Source organism: Meles meles, chromosome 20 (assembly GCF_922984935.1).
Source record: "Meles meles chromosome 20, mMelMel3.1 paternal haplotype, whole genome shotgun sequence".
NCBI classification, from domain to species: domain Eukaryota; kingdom Metazoa; phylum Chordata; class Mammalia; order Carnivora; family Mustelidae; genus Meles; species Meles meles.
In genome coordinates this window covers 728,782-749,986 of record NC_060085.1, presented here as the reverse complement: position 1 = coordinate 749,986, position 21,205 = coordinate 728,782, and the positions used below count along the sequence as shown (strand labels likewise).

Below are 21,205 nucleotides of genomic sequence, written 5' to 3'. Positions count from 1 at the left end.
GGCACGGTCGGCCGCTGGAGAATGACCCGGCCTGAGTGTGGGAGACCGGAGGAGGAGCCAGGGGCCAGGCGTTGGCTTCCTGCGGGAAGCCCATCCCAGCTGTGCCTACTTCTCCCGGGGGGACCCCCATTAGGCCACCAGTCACCAGGCCTGTGCCCCCCACGCCTGGCCCACGGCCTTAGGACCAGCACCCGCAGGCTCCCCAACAGGGCTGCCTTCTGCAGCCTCTCCCCGCGGGCAGCCTGCCCCTGCGGTGCCAGCCCACAACAGCCACCAGCCACCACCACCACGGAGCCCCGGGGCCAGGAGCACAGCACAGAGGACAGGGACAGAGCTGTCAAGCTCTCCCAGAAAGGGGCGAGGCCCAGGCCCGCACTGGAGACGACAGTGGCCTGCTCCAGCGGAGGGAGGGAGCGACTAAGCCGCCTGGCATCGGGTCCCATGGTAGACAGGAACCATCCACTCTCTGCGGTTCTCTCCCCCAGGCTTGGGGCAGGGTAGCCCAGGGACCCTGGGGGACACGTGCCCCCCCAGCCCCGCCCTCCCAGGCCAGACTTCCCTGCCCCACCTGCGAGGGTTCGGGAGCTGCAGCCTCTCCCCCTGCCCAGCTGGCCTGGGGTTCTCTGCACCGCCAGGCCTCTGCCTGCTCAGAGGGCACCTTCTCGGGCCAAGCACACCTGCCCCCGCCCCACACCCCGCAGGCTCGCACCGCCCCAGCCCCTGCTGCAAGTGGCTGCTGTGGGGAGAGGGGCCCTGCGGGGGGACAGGAGGAGGAGCCTGTCCCGTTCAGACTCAGCAACCCAGAGGTGCTGCTGCCAGCCGGGGGTCTCCCGACGAAACCGCCCACCGTGTGCAGGACTATGCTGTCTCCCAGCAGCTTCAAATAGCGTTCATTTGAGCGACAGGCCACGGAATTTCTGTGACTGTGTGAGGACAGGCCACGCAGGTCTCTGCAGGCCAGGGCCTGGGCTGGGGATCCTCGGGCACTGGGGTGACCCGTCAGCTGCCCCATCTTCGGGGCCTGGGCAGGAACGTGAGCCTGGCCTGCAGACAAAGGCCTTGCTTCCGCAGGAGCCCACGGCACAGCCCCTCCCATCCCCGCACCATCCCTGCACCGGGACCCCGGCTGCACACACAGGGACGGCGACTGTTGCGCTCGGGAGGTCGCAGGCCTCGGGACACAGATGCCAGGGGCTGGCTGGGAGAGCCGGACCCAAGGCGGCCACGCAGGAAAAGCCGCACGGACGGGGCAGGCAGGGGGGCTCGCACTGTGCTCACAGTGACCACACAGGACGGCGGGGGGGGGGGGGGGAGCGGCCGCCAGTCCCGCCACCCGCGTTCTCTGGCACAGGGACCGGGGCCTGCCTCGAGAGGAGGGAAACTCGGAAACGCGCGCGTGTTCTGAAGGAATCATTCACATCAAGCTCTTTCTTAAAACTCCTGTTTAATAGATACAGCGCTTTTTAACATAAAAAAACGTGCACCTCACGTTGAACAATAGAAATACTGGCATCCAGTAAAAGAAAACATTTCTGTTCCAAACACCTTTCCGAAACTCTACCTTCCGAGACAGCCAGGAAAAGCACACCCACAGAGGGGAAGAGAGCACGGCCCGGGCCCCAGTCCTGTAGACCCTGCTCGCGCCCCGGCCACAGGACCCGCGGCGGCCCCTCCAGCGTCAGCACCGCTGACTCCTTTCTTCTAGGAGCTGGTTATCAAATATTTCTTTTTCCCTTCAGAAAATAAAAGGAGAGAACCTCATTTTAATAATTTATCTTGACTCAGAATATGGAACAGAGGAGTCCGTGCTTCAGGGGCAGAGTCGCAAGTCTGGGGCGATGCAAAGTTCTGGAGACAGAGGGTGGGGTGTCTGCATGACGGCGAGCGTGCTTCACGCTGCCGAGCTGTGCACTTAGAAATGGTTACGATGGAACATTTTACATTATGTGCATTTCACAATTAAAAAAAGAATTTTTTAGAGGCGCCTGGGTGGCTCCGTGGTTAGGCATCTGCCTTCGGCTCAGGTCATGGTCCCGGGGTCCTGGGATCGACCCCTGCGTCGGGCTCCCTGCTCAGCGGGGAGCCTGTTTCTCCCTTTCCCACTCCCTCTCTTGCTGTGTCTCTGTCAAATAAATAAATAAAATCGTAAAAAAAAATAAAATAAAAAAAGAACTCTTTAAGGAGTATGAACTATCAAACGGTCCTTGTCAACTCCCCGGTAAGAATGACACGAACAGGTGTTTGGGGCACCCGCAGGCCAGGGCTGGCGACAGTGGATTCTGACAGCAGGCAAGTCCACGCGCCTGCGTGGCTCAGGCGGACCACGAGGCCTGGTGGGCATCCCCCCACCCCCGCCCCGTGCATCACAAGCTGAGGGGGAAGGAGCCGGACGGAGGCCAGTCCCTGGGGTCTGGAGAAGGCTGCCTCTGCCGTCATCAGCCCGGCCGATGTCCCTTCCATGCCACACCCAGCACGCCCGCGGCAGGCCAAGGGCAGCGGCAGAGCGTGCAGCGGGACAGTCCTCTTCACAGGCGCTAGGGCCAGGCCCTCTGACGTGCAGGAGGAGCGCGCCGCGCTGGGGGGCGTGTGTGGGCTCCGACCCTGCTCCCCCAAGAACGCTCTTCTGTGTCTGTGAGTCGACGCCCCATGCCGGACCACCGAGTCTCCCTGCAGCCTGGGGCCCTCGAGTTCCTGACTCATCCGGGCCACCATTCCCGCACACAGACGGCTTCTTCCAGGTCGGCCCTGCGGGCAGCCCCCCCCACCCACTGGGCGCTGTGGCCCACAGCACACAGCAGGGCCCTCCCCAGGAAAGAGCGTGGCGTCCCGGGGGGCTGCCTGGGCTGCCGGGCGCCGTGGCAGTGGTCCCTGGCTCGTGACGCCGGCTGAGTCCTCAGCCTGTTCTCAGCGAGGCCTGGCAGCGAGCCCAGAGATGGGATTAGGGGCTCTGGGGGCCAAAAATCGCAGGGCGGCTAACCCCAGCGGCGGAAGAGAAACATCTTGATCACGGCATTCTTCCCACCAGCTAGGAGCGGCCCAGGGCGACTGCGGCCATGCGGTCTTACTGTGTGTTCTCAACGGCCAAGGCCCCCGGCAAGGCGGAGAAAGCCCAAAATGCGATTAGGCACAGCAGGCCCGGCACGCGCCCAGGGAGTGGCCCCGGAGGACTGCCTGCGGGCCGTGGCACAGGCCGGGCTGGGGTCCGCCTCCGCCTGCTCTGAGCAGCTCAGGGATGTGCCCGAGCACAGCGCACCTGAACGCTGGCTTCCCTGGGTCCCTCCGGCAACTCCTGGCCAAGGGCTTCCGCGCATGTTCAGCCATGGGCGATTTGTTCAGCCAGGGCACCGGGACCGACGTGTCAGCCAGCGGGTCCCCGAGCCCCGGCGCCCGGCACGGGGAAGCGCAAGCCCTTCTGGACGCACTGCCACTGGTTTGACAGCGGTGCCCGAGCAGCCTACCGGTAGCCGAGGGACGGTCCTCTGAGGTACTTCTCCTCGGCCGTCTTGTAATCCACAGCGTCCACCGCCGCGATGGCGCAGATGATAGCCTGCAAGAGGGCAGAGGGCGCTCAGCTGCGGCCAGCGGGCCCGCGCTGCCGAGGCGCTCGAGGGACGCAGTGTCCGCGTGGCCTCCACAGATGCGCGTGGGTCCGGGAGGTCTCTGCGTGCAGGGACGCTTCCCGTGTGGCATGAAAGACACGGTCTCATACGCAAGACACGAGAGTTCGTGTCACTAAGAGCGGAGAACGAGGCAGAACCAAAACCACAAAGCCCATCTGTGACAGTTTTGAAGTTTACTGTTCCAACGACAGAAAAGACAGAACAGCGGTCATCCCTGCACACGGCAAGTGCGACGCCGAACATCCTCATTTGTGTTCTCAGAAAAAAACAGAAAACTCTGGTTACTAAAAACATGATTTTTTTAAAGATTTTATTTATTTGGCAGAGAAAGGCAGCGAGCGAGGGAACACAAGTAGGGGGAGCGGGAGAAGGAGAAGCAGGTTCCCACCAAGCAGGGAGCCCGACACAGGGCTCGATCCCAGGACCTGGAGATCCTGACCTGAGCCGGAGACAGACGCCCCATGACTGAGCCCCCAGGCCCTCCGCGAAGTGTTTCTGAAGAGCCTGTGTGGGGCGTGTGGCGGTCGGCTGGGAGAGCCTGCGACTCGGTCCCAGGGTCGAGGGCTCTGGCCCCACACGGAGCGTGTAGGTCACTTAAGAATAAAACCTTAAAATCAAGCCGAGCCATTCCGCTCTGGGACACGGCAGCCCGTCCGCTCTGGGCACTGCCGGCACACGGCAGGTCGCTCCCGGGCAGGGCGACCAAGCACTGTGGGCTTCGGCAGCATCTTGCCCCCCCGCCGGTGAGAACCTCCGCCGTCCCCACACAGGACCCCGTGTTCCTGGGGCAGAACCCTCCCTTCCTTTCAGAAACGCACCGGAGGACTGAGACATAAGACAGATGACGGCGCGCGGCCGGAGGACAAGCGGGGTGAGGCCGCTCTTCCCTCCGCACTTTCAGTTACCAAGTGACGGGTAACTTTCCCCACACGCTCACAGTGCCCAGCAGAGCGCCCTCTGACCTTCAAAACCACCAGGGGAGTACGTGTGCTGCGGACAGCCGAACGCCGGCGGGCGCGTGCGGGAGAACCGCAACACATCTCTGCAGACGTGTCCGCGTGCACACGGGGACGCAGCGTGCGCCTCTCGCCCCCCAGCACTGGCCACGGCGTCTACACAGCCGGGCCCTGCCCCCTGCCCGCGGAACGGCTGGGGCGGGCACCACGCTCAGCGCCTCCGCGGCCTCCCGGGCCGACTTCAGGACACCAGCCCAGCGCCGATCCCGGCCCCGGGGGCCCCGGCCGCCGACCCCCACCCGGCCCGCGCCACAGCCCCGCGGCGCACTCACTTCCGGCAGAAGAACGTCCAGGATGAAGCGGATCCTGTCGCCGCTGGGCCGCGCGGGCGCCCGGCCGCCGGCCTCCTGGTACAGGCCCTGCAGGTACTTCACCACCGCGTCCAGCTGCTCCTCGTCCTCCAGGTACGTCTCCACGCACGTCACGTACTGACCCGACGTCAGGAACGTCTTCAGCCACCGGGACGGCTTCCTGTTCTTCAGGATGGCCCGCAGGTGGCCCTCGGCGCCCCTCGCTTTCACGATGTACTCCACCAGCTTCTGGTTGGCCCGGTCCCGCGCGGCCCGGGACCGGTCAGGGAGGACCTTCCTATAGGGCCGCCTCCTCCCCTGGGGGCTCCCTGCCACAGGCTCCTCGGGGTCCCCCTTGCTCAGCTGCGGAAACCTGGTCCCCAAGACGTCCTGCTGGATGGACTTGCGGACAGGATAACCTGCAGACCAGCGACACGGCCGTGAGCCCGCCGGCCTGTGAGGGAGAGCCGCCCCCCGGCCCCAACCGCTAGGGTACGAAGGGCTCCTCCTCTGAGGGGTCCCACATCCGTCCGCAGCTCAGCCTCACCCAGCGCTGCCCCCCGAGGAAGCACAGATCCCTCCGCCTCCACCCCATGCGAGCAGGGACAGCGGCGGATGGAGGGACTGTCCATTCGCCCACAACCCAGGCAGCGGGGACGGCAGCCGCAGAGCGCCGCCACGCACACGTTTCGGAGAAGAGGCCGGGTGCCCGCTGGGCAGCAGGGGCAGGCGGCAGTCAGGCTCGGACAGGGCCCGGCCTCACCCAGACGCCTCCCCTTCCGAACCTCCGCCACAGAAGGCAGCTGCCTCACGCCGCGAACGAGCCAGTGGACTCACTTATGTCGGCAGCGTAATATTCCAGGAAGGAGCCGGCGAAGGAACCGCAGCCTGCGGGGAGGCAGGAGAGGAGAGCCACGTCCCATCATCAGAGGTGGCGCTCGGGAACGGCCCGAGGGACGCAGGGTCAGTGTGCCGGCCTCACGGCAGCCGCATCCGGACCGCTTCCGGAGAGGGCCGACGGGCCACCAACACCGACGTCGGGGTGCCACCCACCCCCAGGGGCACCCAGAAAAACTGCCGTCTGAGGAGGCCCAATGGTTGGACTCGGGCAGAGGGAAGCCAACCCCGATTCAAAGCGAACCGTGCCTCCATTCACACCCAGCATCTCTGTCTTTGCCGGAGAGCCAGCCCACCTGCCCCTGTTGGGGACAAGACTGCTACGGGCCCAGACCCGGAGACCCAGGGAAACAGGCCTGCGCTCTGCCCCCAGCCCGGTCCCTTTGTCCGAGGGCACGCAGGGCCACATACCAAGCCGGACCCTGTAGTCCGTGATCAGGGAGACGCACCAACCGATGGCCTGGTCGAAGTCCTCCTTGGCCTCGTTCTGCACCAAGAGCAAGACAGCGGCTGTCAGCACGGGGCCACGGGCTCCTCCGGCCCGGTCAGCAGCCTCAGCCCATGTCCGGACCACAGTGCCGGCAGGTCCCCGTGCAGAGCTGCTGGGACACACGGGGCATGTGCAGAGGCCGGGCTCTGGGGCCGGGGCTGCTCACACAGCGGGTCCCGGGGAGCGGAGAGCTCTGCGACAGGACGGCTGGAGCCTCTCAAGCCGAGGAAGGAGCCCAGCACCCCACGTGCGGCTGATGTCCCCAAACGAGACGGCCAAGTCCGACCGGGCAAACCCTTCTAAGAGCTGCCTGTGCCCCTGCCTTACATGCTGTTGGCTGAGTTGTGCCCTGTGACCTAGACCTCAAGGTCCTCACCTGCAAACCAAGGACAACACCCTGAGCTGGGACAACGTCCCACCACCTGAGACCCCCTTCCGCCACCTCCCCCGGCCCTCTCCCCGTGGCCACCCCACGCGGTAGGCGTGGGACAGGGACAGCAGGTGGTGCTGCTCTGTGCTCGGGAAAGCAAAGCTCAAACGGTGGCCGTGACGCCGGGGCCGGTCCATCGACACAGCCAGGGACGGTGCCGCGGCTCCAGGGGACAGTGCTCCTGCCACCAACAGCCCCCGTGACCCCGGGCACCCCACTTCCCGGGGGACCTGGCTTTTCTTGGGGAGCAGGGCGGCGGGCACCATCTCAGCGTCTGGGTTTCTGAGGCCACACGTCATCTTTGTCACAACACACACTTCTGACTCTGGGACACACAGACCTCAAAGCCAGATTCCTGCTGTCCCGTCGGACACCCACCCACTTTGGGAAAGCTATCCGGATCCGAGAGTGGCCACGGGGTTGGGGCCAGCCCCTGGCCTGGAGGGTTGGGCGACCAGCTCCCCATGCCACGGCCGGCCCTCTTCCAGAACCCGCCAACGGGCACACTGGGCACCCAGCGCAGGCTGCGGCCCACGAGCCGCACTGAACGCTCTTACCACGGACGGACGGGGGCAGGACCACGCACATCAGTGGAAGAGAAGGCGGGGGCCCTGCGTGGGGGCCAACCTCCCCAGCCCCTGCCTGCGCCGCTGGGCAGAAGGCTTCCCGGAGGGCCTCTGCCCGTGAGCTCCCAGGCAGTCCACGTGCACAGAAGACAGTGACATGAAGCCAGGAACAGAACCCATGGCGGGGCGGGAGGCTAACTGACCGCCCCCCCCGGCTGGGTCCGTGCGGGCAAGCCGGCGTCACACACGGCACCTCAGGGCCACACAGACAGCGAGTGGAACAGACAAGCGCCTCACGGCTAACGGGCTCGGCGTACGGCAAGCCCAGGAAGCTCCGTGTGGGGCGTCCGCCGAGCACTCTGCCCCCCCCCCCCCCCGGGACACCTTCTGAACGATCACCCGCGTCAAGACGCCGCCTCGCACCCGAGCACCCCGTCCTCGGCACCTAGACAACGGGGGCGTGGCCGGCGACCGCCCAGGGCGGTGGTGGTCCCCACCAGGAATGGCCAGAGCCCGGCCAGACCAGAAAGCAGCGGCACGCCTCTCACGGCCACGACCCACGGCACACGCACCAGAAGAGCCTGTTTCTCTTTGCAGTCGAAGTGCTTCAATCTCCTGAGAGACACCGTGATGCTGGGAAGAGGGAGGTGAGGGTTAACGGGGACGCCGTCTCGTGAGTCAGGATGTTTCCTCCGCTGGAACCAGTGGGACCCCTGGGGGCCTCAGCCAGCAACCAGCAGCCCGAGGAAGCCCCGGAGACAGGCCCCAGGGGACGCGGCTGGGGCTGCCACGTGGGACAGGCACACCCCTGGCCACCCGTGGGAGGAGGCGGCAGCACCCAGGGCCCAGAGGGTCCAAAACGTGCTTGCAAAGTGCCCTCCACGCAGACAGGCATTTTCATCCAGGGATTCCGGCCTGGCGGCAAATGACCGGACTGCGAAGCAAACAACAAAACCGGCGGCGGCAGGACTGCTGCTCACAGCGCCCGTGACGACCGGGCTGGAGTACCGTTTGCGGGGAACGGGTGGGGGCCGCTGAGCGTCTAACAAGGCAAACAAAGCTTGGGAAACTGGACTGTCTGAGCGGTCCCTTTCAGCACAGCCTCTGGATTCCTCTTCCAGGGGAGCTGGATTGCAGGGGGCACGTGAGACCATCCCGGCCTGGGCCCAGGGCCCCTCCCCACCGTCCCGGTGCCCCCAAGCTGGCAGGCCTTCCCCCGCCAAGCGTTTCCCGAGGGCACGGACAGCTGGGTTACCCTCTCCCTTTTGGGTCCATGCGCCCCTCGATAAAGAGCACACTGGCTTTCTTCTCTCTTCGCCGGACACTCTTGACCTGTTGGGAAACCCAAGAAAATAAAGTATCAGGAACCCGGAAGAGGCCAGGGCTTTGAGCCACCTTCCTGACCTTTCTCCACCGCACAGGCTGGGACATGGCCGGCCTGGGACAAGGAAGGCTGCTGGCCAGGGGCGATCAACAACAGGGACGACAACAAGGCCAAGCCCCCAGGTGGGATGCTCAGACACCACCCCGTCTGCCGCAGGCACGCTCGCTGCTCACAGAGCAGGACCCGGCAGCACTCCGCTGTTCCCTCTCGTGACAGAAAGACCCAACCCTGTGCCACCTGCCGCCCCGGCACTCGACCACGCGACTGTCTCCTGACTCAGCAGGATTGGCTCACTCCCGGTTTGGGGCTGAACAAAGCGAGCTCAGGCAGGTAGGACCCACCAAGGACAGAGGCGGCCGTGCCAGACTCAGCCCAGCCTCCTCCCTGTCCAGTGCCCCCGTGTCCCCGGCTTAGCTATAGAGAGTGGGCCCCAGGAACCTGTGACTGGAGACCCGTTCCCCAGCAGGTCCCCAGCGCACCGGTGAAACTGAGGGGGAGAGGTCCAGGAAAAGGGTGCCAGCCGCAGGGAGGGACGTGAGCATCTGCCACGAAGCAAGCTGAAGGGAGGCCGGGGGACCCCGATCAACGACCCCCCACAATGGTGCGGACACGCTGCACGGACCCTCACTTCATCTGCACGTCTGTTGAAGCTGCACTTCTGCCCGGCGAACGAGGCGCGGACGCCAACCCTGCCGTCACTGCAGCCGGTCGGCCCCGTCCGAGGAGGCCATGCTGCCCACCGGAGGTCAGCCTCACGGCAACGGCAGTGTCTGCCGCTCCTGCAAACAGCTGTCCAAGTTCAGCGTCCCCACCTCCCACTACAAATTAAAGCCCTAGAGCGGGAGCCGTCGCAACACCATCTGGGGGGGCGGCTGGACACCAGATGAAGGGTGGGAAGCTGGCACGCCACCTTGGCCTAGGAAGCGCGTGGACAGTCCGCACGGGCCGGGCACACGGAGAAAGCAGAGCTGGAAAATGTCAACGCGGAGGCCCACCACCGCACCCGCACAACCGATCCCTGGCCTGGAGTGGGAGCAACTTCAAAGCTCCCGCAGGACAACCTCAGGGGCACGGTATCGGACACCAGCAAGTTGCAGACACTTTTAGGCACAGTTTCCTGAGCTGCTTGGTCTAGATCGGCTCCAGGACCCTCACGCTCAACTGTGCCAGAACGATCAAACTGCCCTTACTCAGGTAACCGTCTCCAGAAACCCTGCTTAGAATCACGAGGCTGTCGGTTTCTCCCAGGAAAGGACTCCCCCGGGGTCCCGCTGACATGAGGGGGCGAGCGTGCGTGCGGGTGCCCGCGGCCGCCGGAGCTTACCACTGCTGGCCAGAAGGGGTATTTCTGGTGCTTAAGCCAGACGAGCATTCCCACCTCAAACGAGCGCGGCTCTGGAATGAAAAAGGACAAAAACATAAACAGTAAGTCAGATCCGCGTCACTCACCAGATGCAACAACTGGAAAAAACACAGTAAGAGGCCGCTCAGGCCGGACAATCTGGGCCTGGGCAGAGGTCCCCACGGCTGGAAGGCGGTCTCACGACAACGCTGGCGCCTGAGTCGGGGGGGACACGCGCTCTGCCGAGCGGGGACAAGCCAGGGTCGACTCTGTACCGCCTTGACCACTACTCTACAGTTGCAAATTCCAGGCTCGTTTTCTAAAAAAGAGTGAAGCACATAAACCCCAACAAAAGCAGCAAACCAGGGCACCTGGAGGCTCCATCAGTGAAGCAGCTGTCTTTGGCTCAGGTTGTGATCCCGGGGTCCTGGGATGGAGCCTTGGGATGGAGCCGGCACCGGAGTTCGGGGTGGGGGACTGTCCCGCTCGGTGGGGAGCCTGCTTCTTCCTCTCCCTCTGAACCCTCCCCCGCCCATGCACTCTCTTCAAATAAATAAAGTCTTTGGAAAAAGCAAAAAAGCAAAAAACAAAAGCAAATTCCTAGGAAGCTGAAAAACTGGGATTTATCTTCAAAGATAAAATTATTTCAAAAATTATCTTTTATTTCAAAAAGAAAAAAAAAGAATTACCAAAATCATCCAGTGACCAGCCAATTACAACAGAACAAAACTTAACAAGACTTCCAACCAAACACAAAACTCCAGAGCGAGTAATTTGGAAGTTGAACAATGAGGTACGGAAAGCAGACACGAGAAGCTGCTTCTCCAAGCGGAGACAAATTGAACCCCGTTCCCGCGACTTACTCCGGGGAGCTGAGCCGGCAGAGCCCGGCAGGCGGGGAAGCGTCTAGCACCTGACGGTGGGGGAGGGTTCAGGGAGGAACAAGCGTTGGCAGAAGACCACAGACCAGTGCCCGCGGGTTGAGTCCCCCTCAGGGACAGTAAGGAAACGCCCGCGCGTTAGCACAGACCCAGAGGCAGAGACAGCGTGGGCCACGGGAGCCGAGGCACAAGGGCGCGCCCTGCCCTGCCCTCCGGCCTCCCCTCCGAGGAGAGGTCCCCCAGCTCCCACCTATTGTTTTTTAACAGCTCACGGATCTGTGATTATCCCACAACGAGAGGCTAAAACGCGCCAGGGTGTGTCGAAACAAGCAGTGGGCAAGTCTGAAACTCATTCCGAACCATCCACTCCACAAAAGAGACAGAGTTGCCGTCGGTCGCTGGTTCAGGATCTCGGGTCTTCATCTCTGGTCCTTCCACGAAGAGGGCCGGGGGAGCGCACTGGCGCACGTGGGCTCTGGTGCGGACAGCGCGTGCGTGTGGGACGGGGTCCTGGAGTCCCGCTGCCTCAGGCCAGAGACCCTGCGTCTCTGGACAGACATGCACCTGACACCCCCAAAGGTCTGGAGGCAGCGCCAGGCCACACACCCCAACTGTGGCGACTGGACCCAGCACTCTGCTCGGCTGTCCTTCCCTCGCACGGAGACACGACGACACGTACGGGGAGCAGCGTGCTGGCGGGGAGGTCTGGCCGGTCTCCTTCCAGGGAAGCCCTCTTCCCTCTGAGCGCTTCCCCTTATGACGGAGGGCAGAGACCCCGGCGCCTCTGAGGCTGTGGGGGAGCAGGAGGACAGAGCGGCAGGACGGCCAGCTGCCTCTGCCCAGGGGAGCCACGCGTGGAAACGCACCTCTTCTCCGCACTTACCGTGGTAAAGGAGGATTCTGGGCGGCTCCTCGTCGTCCTCATCTTCCTCCAGGACGGCAGGAATGGGATTGAACTCCACGGACTCTCCAGAAGACTGACGGTCTGCCAACGATTTCAGAGTCACCCTTCACTGTCACCGTCTCAGGGACTTAGCCCGAGAAACACTCCGGGACACGCGACCATCCACGCCAACAGAAAAGATGGCACGTCACAGACTCCCAGCCACCAGATGCGAGGTGGCTGCCCTCTGACCCGGGTGCGCTTACAGGAGACAGACATCGGAGTCGAAGAGCACCGGGGGAGGCCGCCGCGTCTCCGTAAGGGGCAGGTGCACAGGCGGCCATCTAGGCAGAGCGAGGGCAGGGTCGGGGCAGCTGGCGGGGGGGGAGGACGCGGGGACAGGCTGGGGCTCATCTCCCTGCTGCCTCCGTATGTGCCGGGATGAGCGTAAAACACATTTAAATTCAAGGCAGAAACCCGAGCGCGTGTAGCCAGTGGGCCTGGATGCACGGAAGTCGAGAGAAATGGACCGTTCCCAGCAGCGCAAAAACACGAGGGACACCGCCACGTTCAAACGAAGGGAGCCCCTGCGCGCCGCCGGCCACCGCACACGAGTACGCCTCCGCAGGAGCCGTGAAAAAGTCGGGAGGCTCAGACTAGTCTGAGACTAACTCCGCTGACAAGTGAGTCACTCACTTCTGAGATTCCTGCCCGATCGGAGGGAGCAGACCGCGCGGCTGCCAGAGCCCAGCCCCCCGCCCCAGCCTGTTCAGAACAAAAAACCCAAGGATTTGAGACTAGTCCTAATTATAATCCCGTGGGAGCCAGACACAAAGGAACTGGGCAACCTCTGCCCGGCCTCTATTTTGACACGACCTCGTTAAGATCAGGTAAAAATCACGCAAGTGGGGTGCCTGGGTGGCTCAGTGGGTTAAAGCCTCTGCCTTCGGCTCAGGTCACGATCCCAGGGTCCTGGGATTGAGCCCCGCATTGGGGTCCCTGCTCAGCAGGACGCCTGCTTCTCCCTCTCCCACTCCCCCTGCTTGTGCTCCCTCTCTCGCTGTGTCCGTCAAATAAATAAAACCTTTAAAAAAAAAAACAAAAAACAACACGCAAGTGCCTGACCCGCATCAGCCCCGGAGAAGCCAGATCCGCCCTCCACCAGCAGAAGCACTCCCGGGCCGCGGACCTTTACCTTCCTCCACCAGGATGTGAAGATTTCTTGTCTCCTCTGCAGCAGCGTGGGGGGCAGGCAGGCCGAGTTTGCCAGCGCTGCGCAGAGTCATGCAGCCCCTGGGCTCCTGCCGGGGCACTGCCCCCGGCTCCAGCTGCGGGGTGGGCAGGCTCTGGCTGCCATCTGGGCACAGCCGCTTGGCGGGGCGCCCCAGGGTCGGGAGCACAGCAGGGCCACGCAGAGGCAAACCCGGGTCTCGCCCATCGGCCCACGGACCCTCCTCCCTGTCGCTGGGCGGTGAGCCGGGGGCTGGCGGGCTGCTCTCTTTCCTGCCGTCTCCCTCCAGGAGCGCAAGTGCTCTGTGACCCAGGCGAGGCTCCTGAGCTAACGTCCTCCCCCTTGGGCCCGGGGCTGTCCGCCCTCTGCAACGCGCTCTCGGTCCACTGCCGGCCCGAGACGCAGCTCTGGCTGAGGGGGCCGCCACGGCTCGCAGGCTCTCACTTTTCCCGAGCTCCTCCTTGGGGGCCACTTGGCACAGGGAGTCCTTCCTACAAGTGGGTGAAGCCGTGAGCCTTGGGTGTACGCGTTCCCGCCTCTGAAGTCCAGAACTGCTCGGCACAGCTTCCTGGAGACCGGAAGAGCCGGGGTCACGGAGCGAGGAGGCCAGATCCGTGGGCTTCCCTCCGGGAGACACAGCCGCTCTTTCTCCCCTCGAAGAGCTCTCGCGCAGCAGCGCGGCTCTCTGGTTGAGAACGTCCAGAGCCACTCGAAGCGAGCGTCTATAGGCCAGCTCCTCCAGGGGCTTGGCGGGAACCTCATCCTGGGAGGCTGCAGGGTGAGAAGCGCACAGAGCCTGGTGACGGGCGGGCGCTGGCACGGCCGCCAGACCGTGGCCACCTAGGACTGACACGGGCTGTCACACCCGAAGGGAGGACCGACCCTTCTCGGCTCCCCGTCCTCCCGGGGCGGGACGAGGCCACAGAACCACGGCTATTGTTCTTAGTTCAGGCCTCCAGTCCTGCTTTCCCAGAACAAAGTGACTGACCCCAACCTGACTGGATTCCAGGATAAATTCCCCAGGTCACAAGAACACTGCCAGCAAACCGACTCCGACGCCTCCCAAGTCCTCCCAGCCTCGCAGTTTCAACTTCAGTTGGGCTCAAACCCTCGCCAGCTCCGTAAAGACCCGGCCTGGCAGCGAATTGTGGGGCAGCGGAGGGGGCGGGGGCGGGCCGATGAGAGGGACCCATTGGGGGCTGGTGGACTGTCCGTTCTCCTGCGTGAGGGTGTTTCCAGGCCAGAGAGGAGCACCACGGCCTGGAGCTTTCAGTCTGATGCCCCCTGCCCCGCACGCATGGTGCGGTTTGTGGGGACGAGGTGCTGGGCGCAACGGCACAACCCAGCGGGCACACACCGTCTGCAGCCTCCTCCCGGCTTCTCATCCAGACCTCCCAGGGCCCCGGCCCTCGCACGACCCGGGCGAACCAAGAGGAGTGTCTTGGAGGCGGAGGCTGACGCCGCCTGGGGTGCGCCCGCTGGATGCCACTTTGAACAAAAGCAGTCCTCCCCAACGCAGAGGAAAACGGACCCTGTCTCATACACACCCCTGGAAGGGCTCCCGGTCCGTCTTTCCAGGACACTCCCGGGGCTCGGGAGAGGGGGTGTGCACCCCTGGTCGAGGCGGCAGAAAACCTGTCCGTGTAGGTCGGCGGAGCCCCCCGCAGGCGCACCCAGCACCACGGAAAAGCAAAGGGGGTGGGCGCGGGCAAGGAGAGCCCCGGCAGGCCATGGGCACCAACATCGATGCTGGTCACACAGTCCGTCCCCCAGGGCTCAGCTGGGGAACTTAAACACACGAGCCTGCTCCGAGACCCGTTCTACAGTCTTACTGCAGGATGGCGGTGGCGGGGAAGGAAGCGGTTCCCCATCCCCTCATGGAGGCAAACGCACCCTGGAGGCCGGGGAACCCAGTGCTTGTGGCTGGCCGTGCCGGGACTGAAGAACAGGACCGGCTCTGGGGCAAATTCTAGAAGGGTTAAGAACAGAGACCCCTTTTCTTCCTCTCCGTCAGCTCAGGGTTACCTGGGACCAGGGTCTTTCCCTTCCCCCACTCGGTCTCTGTCAGGCAGCGACGCGCCTGCTCTTACCCAGGGAGGAGGCTATCCGCTCGATGTGCGCCGTCTTCAGGGTTTCCACGTCGGTGCTCCTCACCTCGATCCTGCAGGCACAGAAACACCCGTTACCCGCTACCTGCCAAGGCCATAAAGACACTTTCAAGCAGGTTTTTCTCTAGACAGAAGAGCTAGGTTCCTTTTCTTCCTTCTCCACCCGCCACTTAAGTCAAAACTCACAGCCAACCAGGAATTCACGGGCTGAAGTCAGAGGCAGCAAGGACCCTGGTGCGTTTTTTTTCTTCTAAGGCAGAAAAGATTGGCTGGACTTAAGAGTGAAAACGAATTCGAATTTCCTTTGTTAGGTTTTCAGAGTAGATGATAACGTCACTAAAAGCTGTTTACAGCCCAGCCGTGTGTTCTAGCCTAAAGGGATGCGCAGGGAACGTGTGACCAGGCACGCTGAGGGGCCGCGCTGGGGGTGGGGGGCCCGCGGAAGCTCCAGCGGGAGCCGGCGAGGTTTCGTGCTTTCTGATCTGGGAATTCTACCCTCAGACACAGCGACACCACGATCCTACGTGATCTGCGCATTTTAATCATCCCGGGGGATGTCACCATCTTCCATCTCCAGGTGAGAGCAAAAGACCTACATGCTTCCCCGCCTCGGGACGCGCCCCCCGAGCGCCAAACGGCGGCCTCCGTCAGCTGGACAGGCTGAAACATCAAACATTTCAAGGGGCACGGGCCCGTCTCCGTTTGTGAGGAAAAGACACGCGTCTGCGGGAAGGAACCACCCGTACATGAACCCCAACAAGGGCTCCCGCCGTGTGTAATTCACGTTTATCCGATTTCTGCGCTGACCCCACAGAGCACCTCACGGGAATCTTTAATTTCCAAATGGACATTTAAAGAAAACAAAAAAACCACCCCCAGTGTTTTCCTCCAAAGACTGTTACGAGCGCCCTTACTACGACTGTCACAACAAATGAGAAATCAACAAACCCATAGGAACAACTTCACTTTGCGGGGGCGGGGGGGGGTCGCAACATGAGAAATCCCATTCGGAAGAAAATACTAAAAAAACCCACAACATTTGGGGCGGCTGGGGGACTTGGTGGGCTGGGCGTCTGTCCTCAACTGAGGTCATGATCCCGAGCCCTGGGGGCTGCTCGGGTCAGGATCCGGGCCCTGGCATCCAGCCTCACCTGGGGCTCTGCTCAGCGGGAAGCCCGCTTCTCCCTCTCCTTCCGCCCCCATACTCGTCCTCTCTCTCTGGGTAAATAAAATCCTGGAGAAACAAAACCCGCAACACTTAACTTTTCATCTAGGGAGAGGATCTGAAGACTCAGAAAAAACTCCTTTTTCCTCTTATTTCTGGGCGACGTCTCCGTTCTGGCCAGCACCTGCGGGAGGCGGGAAACGGACGAACGGCCGTTAGGGAGAAGCCAGGACGCCGAACCCCAAGGCCCGCCAACTCCGACTGCCCGGGGTCCCCCCGCCCGGACTCCGCAGGGGCAGCGAAGCCCGCGGGGCCGGCGGCGGGCGGGGCGCGGGGCTCTCCCGGGCTCCCGCCGGCCTCCCCGCGGCGGCTCCCGCTTCTCCCCAGAGCGCGGCCAGGCCTTGCGGCGTCGTGGCCCGTCAGGCGGGCAGTGAGGCCGCGGCCGCCCGCTCGGGCTCCGCCGGCCCCGCGTCTCTCCGGGCGGACACCGGCCCCCCGAGGCCCCCGGACCCGCCGCCCGAGGGGGTCACCTGGGCCGGCCACAGCCGCTCCTCCCATCGGCACAGGACATACTGGGCGTCCGTCATGGCTCGGGCGCATGGGGCCTGCGGGGACGACGGGCACGCACCGGGCGCCCTGCAACACAAGCGGCACAGCGGCGTCGGGGCCGCCCGGACGCGCAAACCGCCGCGCAACAGCCGGCCCCGCGCCCCGCCGCGCGGATCCGACCGAGCAGCCCGCGGACGGCGCCGGCCGCGGCGGGGCCCCTCGGGGACGGGACAGCTGCGCGGCGTCCTCCGGGCCGGCCGCCCACGGGCACCGCCGCGGCGGGGGCCGGGCCGGGCTCGGGAAGGGGCGCACGCGGCGGGGGCCGGGCCGAGCCACGGTGGGGAACGGGCGCACGCGGCGGGTCCGGCTCGCGCCCCCCGGGGCCCCCCGCTCGGGGCTCGCCCCTCCCCCCAGGCCCGCCTCGGCCGACCCGCGGGACGCAGCCCGCAGGCCTCACCGGGCGCCCGGCCTCCGCAGCGCGGCGTCCCCGAGCCCGGCGCGGAGAACGAGGAGGCCGCGGCGGCCCAACGGCGTCGGCACCCGCGCCTTCCCAGCCGCCTCCCGGGCCCGCGCTCACCGCCTCAACCGCCGCCGCCGCCCCCACCGCGGGCTGAGGGCGGGAACAGCCTCGCGGCGCCGCCAAACCCTACCCCCGCCGCCAGCCAATGGGACGCCCGTATCCGCCCCGGGGCCCGCCCCTTCCGCCCTGGCGGGCGTGCGCGCGATTGACTGACGGGCGCCGGGCGGGCGCGCGGGCGGTTGACTGACGGGCGCCGGGAGGGCGGGCGCGTGCGAAGCCGAGGGGCGCCGAGCGGGCGGCGACGCCTCCGCCGGGGCCAGCCCCGCTTCCTTTGTGACCCCGCCTCTGGGCCCCGCGGCGTGCGGAAGGCGCCCGTTCCCTCCCTGCCATCACACGGCCCGAGAGAACCTTCCAGAGCCTTCCAGAACCTTCACGGTCCTGAGGCGCCACGTGCTGCCGCGGCGCCCCTGACGGAGCCGCTGAGCGCAGCCCGGGAAGCAGGTACCAGTGGGCCGGGCTCCGGGGTCGCGTCGCCTCCCTTCAGCTTGACCCCCCGCACCCCTCACCCGGCGTCGCCAGGCGTGGCCCTCAGCGCGGCCCGGACCCTCACGTCCTGCCGCGGGCGCGGGGGCGACGAGCGGGTTGAGGCGGAACGGGGGGGGGGCGGGGGGCGCGGGGGCGGGGGCGTTGGCGCCCGGGGCAGGCCGGGAAGGGGCGGGGGGAGGGGCGGAGCCGACACCGGCGGGAGGGGGCGGGGAGGCGCGAGGGGCGGAGCCGACGCCGGCGGGAGGGGGGGCGGGGAGGCGCGAGGGGCGGAGCCGACGCCGGCGGGAGGGGGGCGGGGAGGCGCGGCGGCCGCCGGGACCCGCTCGGCCCGGGAGACGTCGCGGCGGCTGTTTCCGCTGCGGGTGTAGACGGCGCCCGCGGCTCTGGCGCCCCGGCACGGTGCCCGCCGAGCTCCCTTGGGACCCTAATCGGGACTGGGAAGGGATGGGTCAGAGTCCGGAGGCGGGTCTGCCGCACGCGGGCCCAGCTGCGGTTCGGGCCGGCTCGCCCTCGGGTGCGGACGTTGCCTGCAGTCGCCGCGGGTCGGGAGGGAGGTCAGCGCCTAACGGCGGTGGAACCCGCCCCGGCTGGCCCTCCGCTCGCGGGCGGCCGCTCGATCTGTGCGCCCGGGTCTTCAGGCGGTCGGACCCAGCCCCGCAGGCTCCCCGTGGCAGTGCCCGAGGGGCAGCCCCGCACACCGGGTTGGCTGAGGTCCCGGGAGCCCCTTGCGGGTGCGCTGGCCGGACGGAGGTGTGCGCGCGCGCCCCCCGGCTCCCGAAGCGGCCGAGGAAGGCCGTTCTCGTGGCGGCCCTCCCGGTCCTTCGCGCCCGGGTGGGAGATCCCCTCCCGCAGCGTCGGGGGTGTGGGGTACTCGGGGCGCATTTCGGGGACGGCCTGTTGCCCGGCCTGGGCGCGCCTTGCACGGGAGGTGGCGCTCGGGCTGCTGGAGACGACCGGTGACGAAGCGGGGACAGCGGCGTCCGCGCGCCTACCGGGAGCAGCAGCCGCGGGAGACCCGGCCTCTCGACCGCATTCTTCGGCTTCTGCGGCGCACCAGCGCGGGGCCTGTTGGCAGAACCGTCGCTTCCTCGTTAGCCGGGCGGGCGTCCGCTCCCCCCGGCTCGTGTGTGCCTGGGCTCCGCGGCGCCGCGCGGAGCCGGCCTGTGCGCCTCTGGGGTCGCTGCTCGGCTCCTGACCTGCGCTGAAGGACCCCAAGAGCACAGCCCACTTCGCCGACGAGGAAACCCGGAGAAGTTGTTGACGCGTTGGTCCAAGGCAGAGCGGAGACTCTGCTTTTCTGAGATTTTCTATTTATTTCAGAAACACGGAACATGAGCCGGGGGAGGGGCAGAGGGAGAGGGAGTAGCAGCCTGCGCCCTGAACAGGGAGCCCCGTGTGGGGATCATGGCCTGAGCTGAAGGCGGGAGCCCCGGAACTGAGATTTCAAACAGGACCAGCTCCAAAGCCCAGGCTGTTGGTCACCGCGCCGCTGAGCACCTGCGGGTCCTGCAGGAGCTGAAGAAACCGAGACAGGAGCGGTGTTCGTGGCCGGGGCTGGAGGGATCGTGGAAATGACATTTGGCCTGAAAACCTGATGTCTCAATGGCCTGGGGACTGGGGAAGCGTTTTCAGAGCTTAGGGGCCGTGCAAAGGCCGTGGGGTGGTGGAAGGTCCTACTTGTCAGAGAAAGTGAGCGATGTCTGCTGAGGCCGGGAACAAGGGTCAGAGAGAGCAGAGGGAGTCCGTCCAGGCTTAGGTGTGCCCAAGGAGCAGGTTTTTTTTTTTTTTTTTTCTTATTTTTTAAAGATTTTATTTATTTATTTGAGAGAGAGAAAGCTGAGAGGAGAGAGGTCAGTGGGAGAGGCAGACTCCCTGGTGAGCAGGGAGCCTGAGGTGGGTCTCGATCCCGGGACTCCAGGATCATCACCTGAGCCAAAGGCAGTCGCTCAGCCAACTGAGCCACTCAGACACCCCGTAGGAGCATTTTTTAAATTTTTGTTTGTAATTTATCATCTTAGGATGTCTACAAATTCACAGAGGTTTGCAGAAGGAGCCTAGAGAGGAACCTTGTACGTGTCACCCCCTTCCTGCCGTGGTTCTGTTTCTGTGACACAGTGTCACAGCCAGAACCCTGACCTGATGCGGTGGCGGGCAGAGCTCTTGAGCCGTGTGGCGCGTGTGGGTGCCTAGCCAAGACGGGCATTCCCACAGCCACCCCTGGTAGACCCACCCTGCTCATCCCGGGGCGCCACCGAGCTGTTCCCCATCTCCCTCCTTCCCCAGGTCCGGCCTTACAGCACACAGCCTCTGGAGACCGGCCCTTGCCCCTTGGCACGGTGCCCCAGAGAGACGTTCAGATCCTGACGTGTCAGGCGTTCCTTTTTGTGTGAGTTCTGTTCTGTGCCACGCGTGTGCCCGATAATCTCCCTGCTTTCAGGTCCCTGACGTCAGTCCCCTGCACGCATACTGTCCCCTGCACGCATACTGTCCCGGGTGAGAGTGCGGGCATCTCTGGGACCCATCTGTCCCACGCAGGAGACGAGCGAGGGGTGGAGGGTGGTCTAGGCGCTGGCCTACCCCATCTGCCCTGCATTCCCAGGTCCGAGCGCCCCCGCACAGCTCCCACTGGCTGCGGACAGGAAAGCTCTCTATTCCAGCCACTTGCCCAGTCGCAAGGGAGCTTGTGCTCCTTGGAGGACAGCTAGCACACCCTTCATCAGAGCCTGTCTGGACCCCCCCAGTGGCGGCTGAGAGGACTCACCAGCCCCTTTCGGTACGCATCTTGTAGGTTCCCTGGCACCCCACAGCTGGGGCCCTGGACCAAAGATGTGCTCCTTGGGCATGTCGTGTCTGCGCCAGTCCACCCAGTGTGTTTTGGGGGAGACCGTATTGGGGGAGACAGGATCCCCTGTTACTTGCAGTCACAGTGAGAGAGAAGGGCGATCTGTCCATCCCCCACCCAGCCTAGGGGGAAGCCTGGCCTTCCCTCCAGCGTCTGTGGAGCCTGGAGCCTTGGGGCAGAGTCCAGGAGAGACCAGACTAAGTGACCGAGTGAGGGATCCAGTGGGCAGATGCCTCCCCGTGATGCTGCCCAGTGGACGGTGCCAGAAACCCCGTGTAGACAGAGCAGAGTCTGTGGTACTCTGAAGCCTTATCCCCGTAGCATGTAACATGGAAGGAAGGCTGCTGCTGTGACTCTGGGGGGCTGAGAAGGAGCCCCAAAGAGAAAGGCACCCACACATCCTGCGTCTGTCCTGCCGAGACTTCAGGCGCCGGCAACCGCGCCC

General features: G+C 64.9%; 2 protein-coding genes across 9 annotated transcripts; one reads left to right on the top strand and one right to left on the bottom strand.

The window, feature by feature from the left end:
* Positions 1-1,427: 1,427 nt before the first annotated feature.
* PWWP3A (PWWP domain containing 3A, DNA repair factor) lies at positions 1,428-18,062 on the bottom strand. 8 transcript variants are annotated; one of them, XM_045991301.1, is made up of 14 exons: positions 17,781-18,062; positions 16,834-16,939; positions 16,402-16,487; positions 15,121-15,191; positions 12,995-13,801; positions 11,800-11,901; positions 10,018-10,088; positions 8,565-8,641; positions 7,882-7,942; positions 6,235-6,310; positions 5,764-5,814; positions 4,909-5,345; positions 3,459-3,547; positions 1,428-1,733 (listed from the first exon to the last, which is right to left on the bottom strand). In XM_045991301.1, the coding sequence occupies exons 2-14, from the start codon at positions 16,888-16,890 to the stop codon at positions 1,679-1,681; spliced, it is 2,040 nt and encodes a 679-aa protein (XP_045847257.1). In that variant the 5' UTR covers positions 16,891-16,939; positions 17,781-18,062; the 3' UTR covers positions 1,428-1,678. The 8 variants fall into 8 exon arrangements, with proteins under 8 accessions (XP_045847257.1, XP_045847258.1, XP_045847259.1 ...); XM_045991302.1 differs by having other exon boundaries at positions 17,791-18,062; XM_045991303.1 differs by having other exon boundaries at positions 17,939-17,958.
* A 96-nt stretch (positions 18,063-18,158) lies between these two features.
* On the top strand, positions 18,159-20,194 carry LOC123932724. Its single transcript, XM_045991307.1, has 2 exons — positions 18,159-18,580; positions 18,681-20,194. The coding sequence occupies exons 1-2, from the start codon at positions 18,363-18,365 to the stop codon at positions 19,111-19,113; spliced, it is 651 nt and encodes a 216-aa protein (XP_045847263.1). The 5' UTR covers positions 18,159-18,362; the 3' UTR covers positions 19,114-20,194.
* The last annotated feature ends 1,011 nt before the right edge of the window (positions 20,195-21,205 follow it).